This window comes from Hypanus sabinus, chromosome 3 (assembly GCF_030144855.1).
Source record: "Hypanus sabinus isolate sHypSab1 chromosome 3, sHypSab1.hap1, whole genome shotgun sequence".
Taxonomy (NCBI): Eukaryota; Metazoa; Chordata; class Chondrichthyes; order Myliobatiformes; family Dasyatidae; genus Hypanus; species Hypanus sabinus.
In genome coordinates, this window is record NC_082708.1 from 32,213,263 (window position 1) to 32,225,869 (window position 12,607).

Consider the following 12,607-nt stretch of genomic DNA (forward strand, 5'->3'; position numbering starts at 1 on the left):
CGGAAATTAACCTTTGGGGGAAGAATGACGGTGTATACCCCGCACTCCGTTAGCACCCTCTTAGCCCAAAAAGCTCAGCGGTGGTTGACGGACTCTCGCATACTGAAATACGAAACCATTCTGATGGTCGGGGATGATTTAAGCTTTGAAAAGAACAATAGTTGTAACCCGGCACAGTTCTTATACGGGGAATCAACAGGGGAGGAAACCGAGCATAACTGCGTGGAGCTAACAGACCTTCAGACAAAAAGTAGGGAAGATCTACAAGAAGTTCCCCTAATTGAAGGCGAGGAACTATATTTCGACGGCTCCTCGAAAAGATATAGGAGTATCCCCTTATGAAATGTTGTTTGGCCTTCCATATTGGAACAAGGTGGAGGGCTATCCTTCCCTGCAAGGGGGAGATGTCTTTGTAAGGGACTATTTACAGGCACTGTCTCGTTCTTTTGCAGAATTGCGCAGGAAGGGGTTACTCGCACAAACCCCACCTCTGGACTTCGCACTCCACCGAACTCAGCCCGGTGACTGGGTCCTGATTAAGACTTGGAAGCCAGAGAAGTTACAGCCGCAGTGGGAAGGCCCATTCCAGGTGCTACTGACCACCGAAGCCGCAGTAAGGACAAAAGAAAAAGGGTGGACCCACGCCGCGAGAATCAAGGGACCCGTAAAGCCCGAAGAAGGTGCAGAATGGACTTGCGTCCAGGGAGAAGACCCGATGGTGCTAAAGCTCAAAAGACGGACAGAATGAACTTTGGGACTGTAATGTATATACTGCTATTGTTGAGAAGCGCTGAAGGGGGATGTGATAAGTGCAGGACGATGGTAAGGGTGGGCATGACGGTTTTTCCAGGGTCCTTTGTATCACACTCTCATGTAAACGAGAAATGTTATGACTACAACAAAAAGGAGGAGTATGTGGAAAGTTTAATCTAACCAACTGCTGCTTAAAGATAGATGACAACGGAAAGGTGGTTCAAAAAATATCAGATAAAATAAGGAAACTGGCCCACGTGCCGGTACAGACCTGGAAGCCGCTGGGGTATTGGGACTGGCTGGACCGATGGTTGACAGGAGGCTGGTGGCGAACCGCTTTAGGGGTTATAGGAGGGGGATTGATGGTTCTCCTTCTGCTACCATGTCTGATCCCCTGCTTGCGGGAGCTAGTAGCTCGGGTGGCAAGACAAGTCATGCAACCAGGGGCCCCGGCTGATCCTGTTCAGGTACTCCTACAAAGGGAAATAGAGCTAGAGGAAGAAGCCTATGTAAACCCGTGGCAAAAGCCCAACTGATAGCACATTCTAAAAAGAAAAAGGGTGGATTGAGAGAAATGATTCTTAAGGAGTCCATTTAGAATGTGCTGACACAGAAAGAACGTGCAAAGCAACTTGCAGGGCAACGTATAAACCAATTTGCAAAATCAGGATGAAACAATAGCTTGCTGATTAAAGAAGCGATACGGGTAACGGGAAGACATGCTTAACGGTTGAACAATAACGGTGTTAATGCGCTGAGGCTGATAAGTGGGCCAAAGGGGTAATCACATTTGTAATTTTGTAATGAGATTAAAGAAGAATGTAGGGTATAAAAAACTGTGCAAAGTGTAATTCGGCACTCAATCTAGCAGGAGCTGGTTGGGTCCGACTCTGCAGACTCGAAAAATAAAGTTTACCGTTCTGCAAATTGCTGAGACTCAGTGTGTTTCTGACAGCCTTTCTAAAACTTATCCTGCTATGCAACATTTACTCTTCTTAAACATGCCCAGGCAAGCCCAGGAAACTTGTCTAGGCTTGCCTCCTACCTTCAAATCTCTTACTATCTTTCCTTTCAGTTAGTCCTGATGAAGGGTCTCGGTCTGAAATGTCAACAGCGCTTCTCCCTATAGATGCTGCCTGACCTGCTGTGTTCCACCAGCGTTTTCTGTGTGTTGCTGTGAAGGTAGAAAACCTTTCAGCTTACATTGTGGGCAACATTGTAATTGACTTGAATTATGAATTGAAATAACAAAACTAGGTGATTTTACAAAAAATTTCATAGTCAACGTTCTGTGCCAAGACCCGTCATCATGAAGGATCTCAGCCAGAAACATTGACTATACTATTTTTCACCGATGCTGCCTGGCCTGCTGAGTTTATCCAGCATTTTCTGTGTGTTGCTTGGATTTCCAGCATCTGTAGATTTTCGCTTGTTCTTGAGAGAAATTTCATGATTATGTTCATGATCAGCAGCTCAAGATCCACGAGATACACACAAAAGTACTTGGGAAGCAAAGTCTTTGTTGTCCAGTGTAATAAATTTACTTTGGACTTTGATTACCAGCTGTTTCTGTGCTGTAGTGATCTTTGACTCTATGACTCATTTTCTGAAGCAGGAGAATTCTTCTGGATGCCGAAGGTGTGTACGGGATATGAGTTCAGATGTTGATTTATTTTTGGAGAAGAGTTACTTCCATTTAACAATAGACAGTAGAGGCCATTTGGCCCTTCGAGCCAGCACCGCCATTCAATGTGATCATGGCTGATCATCCACGATCCCTGTTCCAGCCTTCTCCCCATATCCCTTGACTCCACTATCTTTAAGAGCTCTATCTAACTCTTTCTTGAAAGCATCCAGAGAACTGGCCTCCACTGCCTTCTGAGGCAGAGCATTCCATAGATCCACAACTCTCTGGGTGAAAAAGTTTTTCCTCAACTCTGTTCTAAATGGCCTACCCCTTATTCTTAAACTGTGGCCTCTGGTTCTGGACTCCTCCAACATCGGGAATATGTTTCCTGCCTGTAGCATGTCCAATCCCTTAATAATCTTATGTTTCAGTCAGATCCCCTCTTATCCTTCTAAATTCCAGTGTATACAAGCCCAGTTGCTCCAATCTTTCAACATATGACAGTCCCGCCATCCCGGGAATTAACCTTGTGAACCTACGCTGCACTCCCTCAATAGCAAGAATGTCTTTCCTCAAATTTGGAGACCAAAACTGAACACAATACTCCAGGTGTGGTCTCACCAGGGCCCTGTACAACTGCAGAAGGACCTCTTTGCTCCTATACTCAACTCCCCTTGTTATGAAGGCCAACATGCCATTAGCTTTCTTCACTGCATGCTTACTTTCAGTGACTGATGAACAAGGACACCTAGATCTTGTTGTAGTTCCCCTTTTCCTAACTTGACACCATTCAGATAGTAAAGATAGAACCTAAAAGGGAGTAGTTGTTGTTATTTGTCTGATAATTAATTTTATATACACAAACAATAACTTCCTTGATGTCCCAGGTGTGCCAGTTCTCCCATCATCTCCAGAACAATTGTTTCTCATTCTTAACATGAATGTAACCAGTAAAAACATGTAATATTCAGTCAAGTTAGCAACAGATAGCAATTACTCATCCATATAAAGCATGTTTATAGTTGTCAAGTATCAAGACTTACATTTGCTCCATTTCATTAGGTATTCCTGCTCAATAAAAATCTGTCACTTTCCGTGTTGGAAGTATCATTCCACCCAGCATCTTCTGTCACAATCAGGCCCTTCAGTCCACTTAAATCCATGCTGATCATTTCTCCCATCTTCACTAATCCCGTATGCACATGTTAAGACCATATTCTTACATGCCTTGCCCACTTAAGTGTGTATCTGATTACCTTTGAACTGTAATAATTGTCCTCCTCTGGCAGTGTGCTCCAGATGCTAAGCAGTGTAAAAAAAACTTTCCCTCAGTTCCACCTTAAAACTCTTTCTCATCTTAAACGTATGGTGTTTTTTTTTGATGCCCTACCATAAGGAAAAAGATCCTGACCATCTGCCCTATCTATGCCTCTCATAATCTTGTATACTTCAATCAGATCCCCTCTCAGTCTTCTTTGCTCCAGGAAAATCGATCTCTGCCACTAAATAACATTGTCCCTTCAAGCCCTCTGGGAGGAAGCATTATTGAATCTTGCAAACCTTTCTGTGGAGAAGCCACTTCCGAAATGGAAGGCAACTTTTCAATTAACTTCACTTTTAGAAATGGCTGAACAGCCACTTTGAGATATACAGTGAAGCCCAAGAGGGCAGCAGTCTCTGAAATCTGTTGAAATCTATTTCATTGAGTGTTTAAGAAAGGGTGAAAAGTTGTCACCTCTGCAATAACAAGGAAAGTTTTGCTGTGTTAGATGCAAGTGCTGTAATTCAATGTAATTCCTACTCATTTGTCAAACCACCAAGCTGCACAATGATACTGAAAGATCTTTTCATGTAATAACCCTCAGTAACTCTACTTAGCAGTGAAGTGATTCTCTGCTTCTTTTTTTCTCTTTGAATATTTCCCAGTCTTATAGCCGTGCTGTGCTGTGAACTGAAATAATCAACGATTATAAACCCTTAATTGTAGATGCCTTTCATGCTCTGCAGAGATTAGAACAATGGTCTGCTTTATATTAATTTCAAATGGAGCCATAATATAACTTCATCATTTTGAAACCCATTCTTTCCAAAAGCATTAATTCAAGACTATATTTTATGCATTTCTTTTCTAGAATATGTATATTGTAGGTACCAATGCTGCCGATTCTCCCTATTTTAGTTTAGCTGGCAGTTCCATTGCATTGAAATGTAAAATTTGGCTGTACTATAAGGAAACTATATACCAGTTAATCTGACCTCAGTGGCTGGGAAGATGTTGGAGTTGATTATTAAGGATGAGGTTTCAGGGTACTTGGAGGCACATGATAAAATAGGCCAAAGTCAGCATGGTTTCCTCAAGAGAAACTCTTGCCTGACAAATCTATTAGAATTTATTGAAGAAATAGCCAGCAGGTTAGACAAAATAGAATAAGTTGATGTTGTGTATTTGGATGTTCAGGAGGCCTTTGACAAGGTGCCATACTTGAGGCTGCTTAACAAGCTACAAGCCCATGGTATCACAAGTGTAAAGAGGGTTTCTTCTTTTTGTTAACTAGCAGGAATGCTAATTTACTGATAACGAGAATGGTATTCCTTTGTAAACCAAATGGGGATTAATGTTCTTTCTTCTGAGTCTGTAGCTTTTGTTGACGGGCTTTTGGGCAGATCGGCGCGAGGGGGTCGAGAGAGAGGACGCAATGCTCTAAGCTGGGTGAGGATCGGACCCCAAAGGGGGGTCCGAGGCCGGGAGATTCTCCGAGGAGGGGGGGGATGAAGCTAGATGTGCTTGGTTGACCACTCGGAGGGTCCTGAGCTGTTTGGAGAGTCGAGGAGTTCGGAGGGTCCTGAGCTGCGAGTCGAGGAGTTCGGAGGGGAGCGAATGGTGGCCAGAAGACTTCAGTAATTGAGCTCCAATGGCTGTGCACGAAGTGGTTTGGACTTTGATAAGTTTGGCGCCTTTTCTTTAATTTTCTCTTCATATATACTGTATCATTATTAATCACTTAGTTATAGTAACCTTTATAAATTGTACTTTTAATCGCATATGGTGTACTGTCTGTTTTTGGGCGAGGCGGGGACATCACACAGCATCCACACCAGCTGATTACCCAGTTTGGCGGGGCCGAAGGCTGCTCCCCCTAGACAAGAACGAGCTGAGCGAGCCTGAGGCGACCCAGGGGGTTACATTGTGGGGTGCTCGTCCGGGATTGATTTCTGTGGAAGCTGTGTGATCACCCTCTTTAAATTGTGTCTGCGGCGAAGAGCTGGTGTGCCTTTGTAGGTGTGCGATTGCTGGTTATCGCGGTGTGTGTGTTGGGTGGGGTGGTTGCTGTTGGCTGACAAAATGGTGGTGGGACCATGGGTTGTCCGTACTGTTTGGAGATTGAGGAGTGACAGGTTGGGATGTTTCAGCAGTGGTGAGCTCCGCCCAGTTATTGGAATAATGTCCAGCCCTAAAGGGGCGGAGGCGTGGGCGGAGCGGACCCCTCAGTTGTTGGGTGAGTGGCAGTGCTTGGCTGAGGAAAAGCGACAGGGACGGGTTGAAAGTTTGAGTAGGCGGGCTGGTGACTTTGTTAGAACTGTCAGGCGCAATTACCTCGAAGTGACCGCTGCCAGTTCTGGGAAAGTGTGGGAAAATGCGTGTGGTTCGACTGGAAGTCAAATGCCGCAGCTGGGGGGCTTATTATATCTGTGGCAGGAGATTGGTGGGAAGTTTTTAGGGTATCCCTTTTTGCCTAGGGGGGCAGATAAGTTGCTTGTGGTGCCAAGGGGATCTGTCAAGGGGATCAGTTGTTCCGTTGATTCGAGAGGTGTCGGGAAACTTAGAGGAGGCCCAGTGGGGGAATGGCTTGGGGTCTCTGGGGGAGCACGTTCCCAGCAATGTACCAAGGAACTCCCGAAAGGAACAGACCCTATTCCTGAAGGCTTAGAGGGGCCATGCGCACAGGTGTTGTTACGGATGGATGGAAGTCAAGTTAAAGCCATCCTCGGCACCGGGGCGCCGGTGAAGTTGCTGTACAGTTTGTTTCATAACCATTATTGGAAGCATTTACCCTTGACAACATTGAGGGCACTGGAGATTTGGGGTACCAGTGCCGGTGATTATCCAGACAACGGTTGTTGGTCAGTGAAAATGGAGTTCTTGGAGGCAAATGTGGAGGAGACTGAGGTTCATGAATCGTTAATGCTGATGTGTCCGGACCCTGTTGAGACGGGCAGCGTTTCTGGTCTAGAGAGAACCAATATCCTGCTGATGAGCTTGGGGGCCTGCCCGGAGGAGGCGGGTGAGCGCTGTTTGGAGGCATTGTCGATGCACCCAGGGTTTCGAGCTGCTTGTGCGGACGTGTGTAGCAGCATTGGGCTGATACCGAATTCAAACAAGAGCCAGTGGTGATATGGCCTGATGGTGAGACCCTCTTCGTGGACGCTGCGAAATACCAGAAGGGAGGGGAGTTGACTGCTGAAGACACCTCAGTGAGAGAGAGGTTGTGGCGACTGGCCCCTACAGCCGTGGAAGATGTAGGCAGCGTGTGTATGGATTATATTGCGTTGAAGAGGCGCACTGTCAGTGACCAGAATATGGCCCTGAGGGCCAGAGAGGCGATGGCCTGTCTGAGTGGTGTGAAGTGGTTTAAGGTGCTGGATCTGAGGAGTGGATGTTGCCAGATCCCGATGAGTGGGGCCAACAAGGAGAAGACGGCCGTTATAAATTCCCTAGGAGTCTTTGGGTCCGAAAAGATGCCACAGGGCATATCTGGAGCCCTTGCAACCTTCCTGCGGGGCAGGTGGAAGACCATAGGGGATGTGGAGGCGTTTGGAGTTTTGGTGTATGTGGATGATCTATTGGTATTTGGATTTGCCTCAGGAGAATATGAAGTGAGGTCGTTGCAGGAGCAGCTGAGAACTACCGAGTTAAAGTGTTTTCGGGACACGTGCCAGGGCTGGCGAAGGTCGCAGCTCGTGAGATACTGTCTCTACGGAATCAAGTTTGAAATGAAGACGGAGAGACTGGAGAAAGTGATCTGGAACCATTCGGAAGACTTACAAGTTGGAGAGAATGAAGAAAGTTGTCTGACTGAGGGTAATAGCAAACTGAGAACCCGGAGAGGGGAGTTTGCAGAGGTGAAGAAATTACAGACAAATCTCAGAAGAGAGAAGTGGAGGCTTGAAGGGAACCTGAAGGTGACCATCGACAGTTCAAATGAAGTGCAAAACCTGAAAGTTGATCTGGAAGAAGTCATGAGGAAGAAAAAGCTGGAGAGAAGTGCAGTGAATACTGAACAGGAGGCTGAAGAGACTGCGGGAGTAGTGCAGGCCACGTGTTTCCGTTTGGAGAAGATCAAACAGCAGCTACCGATCACAGGAATGAGGAAGAATACAGATTCGATGGATGATGTGCTGGATGTGTGGTACATGCTGTCTTTTGCTGACTTTCCCTCGATTGAGGAAGAGACCTTTGGCCCTTCTCCCATTGAGTCAGGTGTAGTGGGGAGGGTTAGCTGTGTGCAGTGTGGGGCATGAGTGAGAGGTTGAGAGAGGAGTTGGTAGTGGGCCCAAGGTATCCCCAGTTGTGTCCGAGCCTGAAGGGTTTAGGTGAGGGGGTACGGAGGCCTCAGAAGGGTTAGGGAACTCCCAGATAGTTGGCCTAAGTAGCGCCTGAGGAACAGGGCGTGAGGTTTACTGTGTGGGGAGAAGATGTCACTGTTTGTGCTTGGGTTACGGTGTGTTGGCAGGAAAGGTGGCGAGTTATTTAGTAGTCATGAGGACATGACTTTTATTTGGTGGAGGGAGAGTATAAAGAGGGTTTCTTCTTTTTGTTAACTAGCAGGAATGCTAATTTACTGATAACGAGAATGGTATTCCTTTGTAAACCAAATGGGGATTAATGTTCTTTCTTCTGAGTCTGTAAGCTTTTGTTGACGGGCTTTTGGGCAGATCGGCGCGAGGGGGTCGAGAGAGAGGACGCAATGCTCTAAGCTGGGTGAGGATCGGACCCCAAAGGGGGGTCCGAGGCCGGGAGATTCTCCGAGGGGGGGGGGGGGGGATGAAGCTAGATGTGCTTGGTTGACCACTCGGAGGGTCCTGAGCTGTTTGGAGAGTCGAGGAGTTCGGAGGGTCCTGAGCTGCAAGTCGAGGAGTTCGGAGGGGAGCGAATGGTGGCCAGAAGACTTCAGTAATTGAGCTCCAACGGCTGTGCACGAAGTGGTTTGGACTTTGATAAGTTTGGCGCCTTTTCTTTAATTTTCTCTTCATATATACTATATCGTTATTAATCACTTAGTTATAGTAACCTTTATAAATTGTACTCATTTAATCGCATATGGTGTACTGTCTGTTTTTGGGCGAGGCGGGGACATCACACAGCATCCACACCAGCTGATTACCCAGTTTGGCGGGGCCGAAGGCTGCTCCCCCTAGACGAGAACGAGCTGAGCGAGCCTGAGGCGACCCAGGGGGTTACACAAGAAAGATTCTAACATGGGTAAAGCAGTGACTGATTGGTAGGAGGCAAAGAGTGGGAATGAAAGGAGCCTTTTCTGGTTGTCTGCCAGTGACTAGTGGTGTTCCACGGGGTCTGTGTTGGGACCAATTTTTTAATGTTTTGAGTCAAACATTTAGATGATGGAATTGATGGCTTTGTTGTAAAGTTTGAAGATGATATGAAGATAGGTGGAGAGGCAGGAAGTTTTATCAGGAAAGGAATGAAGGGTTATGGGCTGAGTGTTGGTAGGTGGGACTAGGAGAGAATAAGCGTTCGGCACGGACTAGAAGGGCCGAGATGGCCTGTTTCCATGCTGTAATTGTTATATGGTTAGATGCTTTTGAGGAAGTAGAGAGGTTACAGAAGGACTTTGACAGATTAGGAGAATGGCAGATGGAATACAGTATTGGGAAGTGTATGGTCATGCACTTTGAATCGAAAGGACTGACTATTTTCTAAATGGAGTGAAAATACGAAAAAACTGAGGCACAAAGGGACCTGAGAGTCTTTGTCCAGGATCCCCTAAAGGTGAATTTGCAGGTTGAGACTGTGATGAGGAAGGCAAATGCAATCGATATAAGCACTCAGTTCAAGAGGACTAGAATATAAAAGCAAGGCTGTAATGTTGACTTTATAAAGCACTGGTGAAGCCTCACTTGGAGTATTGTGAGCAGTTTTGGGCCCTTTATTTTTGAAAGGATGTGCTGTAAAGGAGGTTGATGAAAATGATTCCAGGATCGAATGGCTTGTAATATGAAGAATGTTTGATGGCTCTGGACCTGTATTTGCTAGAATTCAGAAGAATGAGGGGTGACCTCATTGAAACCTATCGAATGGTGAAAGACCTTGTTAAAGTGGATGGGGAGAAGATGTTTCCTATGGTGGGAGAGTAGAATACACAGCCTCAGAATAGAGTGGAGAAGAGGAAGAATTTCTTTTGCCATAGGGTGGTGAATCTATAGAACTCTTTGCCACAGGCAGCTGTGGAGACCAAGTTTTTATGTATATTTAAGGCAGAGGTTGATAGATTCTTGATTGATCAGGGCATAAACAGACGCCGGGAGAAGGCAGGGGATTGGGACTGAGAGGAAAATTAGATCAGCCATGATGGACTGGCGGAGCAGGCTTGATGGGCCAAATGGCCTAATTCTGCACCTATAGCTTATGGTCTTATGAAGTTGGATGGTTTGTTGTTAGGATAGGTCAGTCATAGCCTGCGTTCATTCAGCAACAGTTGGTTTGGTTGTGCAGTACTCCAATATGCTTAGAGTACTGACAACTGCTAGAATGCAGACTGAGTGAACTTGCAGGCAGTAAGACATGAAGAGCCAGTGACAATCTATTCAAAGGCAGTTGTATAGAGCATCTTTATGCATCAGGATCAATGGCTTTCTTCTGGCTGGATGGCAATAGGAGTCTCGTGAGGCTTTGGAGAACTCAAAGTCTTGTGAGGGAGCTCTTATTTGGCACAAGTTCTCAAATATCATGCATGACCAGTGTTAACCCAGTAATTAACAGTGGCATGCTGATGGATCATCAAGTTGCTTTGGTCAGAGAAGAGCTGATTGCCTACTTTTGTGGTCCCAAGCTCTGGAGCAGCAATATTCAATTTACACTAAAGTATATATTCCTAGAGCTCAAATGCCTGAGAGCGAGAACAGGATCTAGCATTAAGAAGATTCCAGAGTCCCAACATTGTGTTAAAAGATCTTCTTGACTTCCCCCTGAAGGAGCATGCCCCCTCTGGTTTTAAACATTCCTCCTTGATCTGCCAAACCAAGCAGTTTTTTTTTCTCTATCCAAATAAATTCTGTACTCTCACTCAGTGGGATATGAGAACCAGATCTTGTTTGCCGTGCGTGGTGGGAATCACCAAAGCAAATCAAAGTGTAAGTTAAGTTTGCTGTCATATTCACAGATGCAATTAAAAAACTTACTTGCAGCAACATTGAATAAGCAGCATTCACAAGAAAACCATAAATTAAGCATAAATAATATACAATTGATACAAGATACAACACAATAACAAAAGGGAACATTTTAGTGCAAGGTGATCAAAGTGGTCATAAGAGTTGCTAAGAGTGATTAGGGTTCAAGAAGCAAATGGTTGAAAGAAACTGTTACCTAACCTGGCGGTGTGGGATTTCTGGATCCTGTACCTCCTGACAGGTGGTATATAGAACACTACAGCACAGTACAGGCCCTTCAGCCCACGATGTTGTGCCAACCCTTAAACATACTCTAAGATCAGTCTAACCCTTCCCTCCTACCAAGCCCTATTCTTTTCTACCATTTTTATGCCTAACTAAGAGTAGGCGTGAGAAGATCGCATGGTCCGGATGGTTGGGATCATTGGTTGAATGGAACTTATGCAAGTCACTCAATACCCAGGTGGAGGCTGATATTGGAGATGCACATCATGTACCTGCCAAGAGTGCACAAACCATGTCCATGAAGTTGTAACATTCCCACCACGCAAGGCAAACAAGATCTGGTTCTCATATCCCACCGAGTGAGAGTACAGAATTTATTTGGATAGAGAAAAAAAACTGCTTGGTTTAGCAGATCAAGGAGGGATGTTTAAAACCAGAGGGGGCATGCTCCTTCAGGGGGAAGTCAAGAAGATCCTTTTAACACAATGTTGGGACTCTGGTATCTTCTTAATGCTAGGTCATCTTAGAGCTACAAATAGTGATTTGTCTTCTTTTTAGATAAGGATTTCAAGAGAGAAGGATGTAATAAAGGTGAGGTATGAAACATGCATTATTGAATTTTCTCTCCATGTGTTGCATGTCCTCAATCTCTGCTGCTGAGTTTCTTTGTTTATTTCATGCACATCTTTCATTGTGGCCAAGATCCTCAATTCCTACTGGTGGGATCACCAATTTCCCCAGATATCAAAGTGATCACACCTGGCATTTCCCCCTCCAAGTACTGACCGGTTCAGCTGAATGCTCAAAAAAGTGTAATAAATTTGTTAAACAACAACACACACAAAATGCTGGTAGAACACTGCAGGCTAGGCAGTGTCTATAGGGGGAAGCACTGTTGACGTTTCGGGCCAAGACCCTTCGTCAGGACTCAAATTTGTTAATAATTTTTCTACTGTGAATGCTCACAAGAAAATGAATCTCATGCTAGGATACGGGGACATATACGTACTCGATAATAAATTTACTTTGAACTTTTATCAGTTGCTTCCCAGCTACTGAGTGAAGTTGGGCATTTTCTCAGAGAGGCAAAGAAGAAAGTTTAGACAGTGAACAAATTTCTTAGCAGCATTATTGGCATGGAGGTCTGGAAAATTTTCTCTTCTGGAGAATGTTGGAGGTCATCAGTTCATTCTGGAGTGAGGAAAAGTACAGGCTACCTCTTTGTATAACGCACTGAGAAATGTTAGCGGCTTGGTCTAGTTATGAAGTTTAGACTATCATTTGAAGATGTTCGGATGACACTTAGTATTCATATACATAGAGTGCCTGGATGATGCAAATTTGACGGGCTTCAAACAACACTGGAGATTAGAAAGGAATTTTCTCTCTCAGTAGTAAATCTGTGGAATAGACCCTTATGAAAGTCATCTAATTATAGATGGCTAAGTCTTTGGAAAGAATCTGGGTGTCTAGTATTGAAAGGGATTAAAACAATCAGATATTTTACAAAACTGCTCAGCAGTGGGAACGATACTGTCTAGGTTGATGGATGTTGCCCTGCTATCTCTCACTTCTCTTCCTTTTGGAGTCGAG

The 12,607-nt window shown here is 45.1% G+C and overlaps 1 protein-coding gene across 3 annotated transcripts in view; it reads left to right on the forward strand.

Annotated features, from left to right (window-relative positions):
• The window catches only part of LOC132391170 (LHFPL tetraspan subfamily member 6 protein), a 162,199-nt gene that overhangs the window by 58,512 nt on the left and 91,080 nt on the right, over nt 1-12,607 (forward strand). For 2 of the 3 annotated variants that reach the window (XM_059964030.1, XM_059964029.1), the window contains exon 3: nt 453-1,606. The exons of the other annotated variant lie outside the window; for it this stretch is intronic. In XM_059964030.1, the coding sequence (XP_059820013.1) occupies nt 453-748 (296 nt within the window). In that variant the 3' untranslated portion in view covers nt 749-1,606. Of the gene's footprint in view, nt 1-452; nt 1,607-12,607 lie in introns of those variants that run through there. 3 annotated transcript variants of the gene reach the window in all.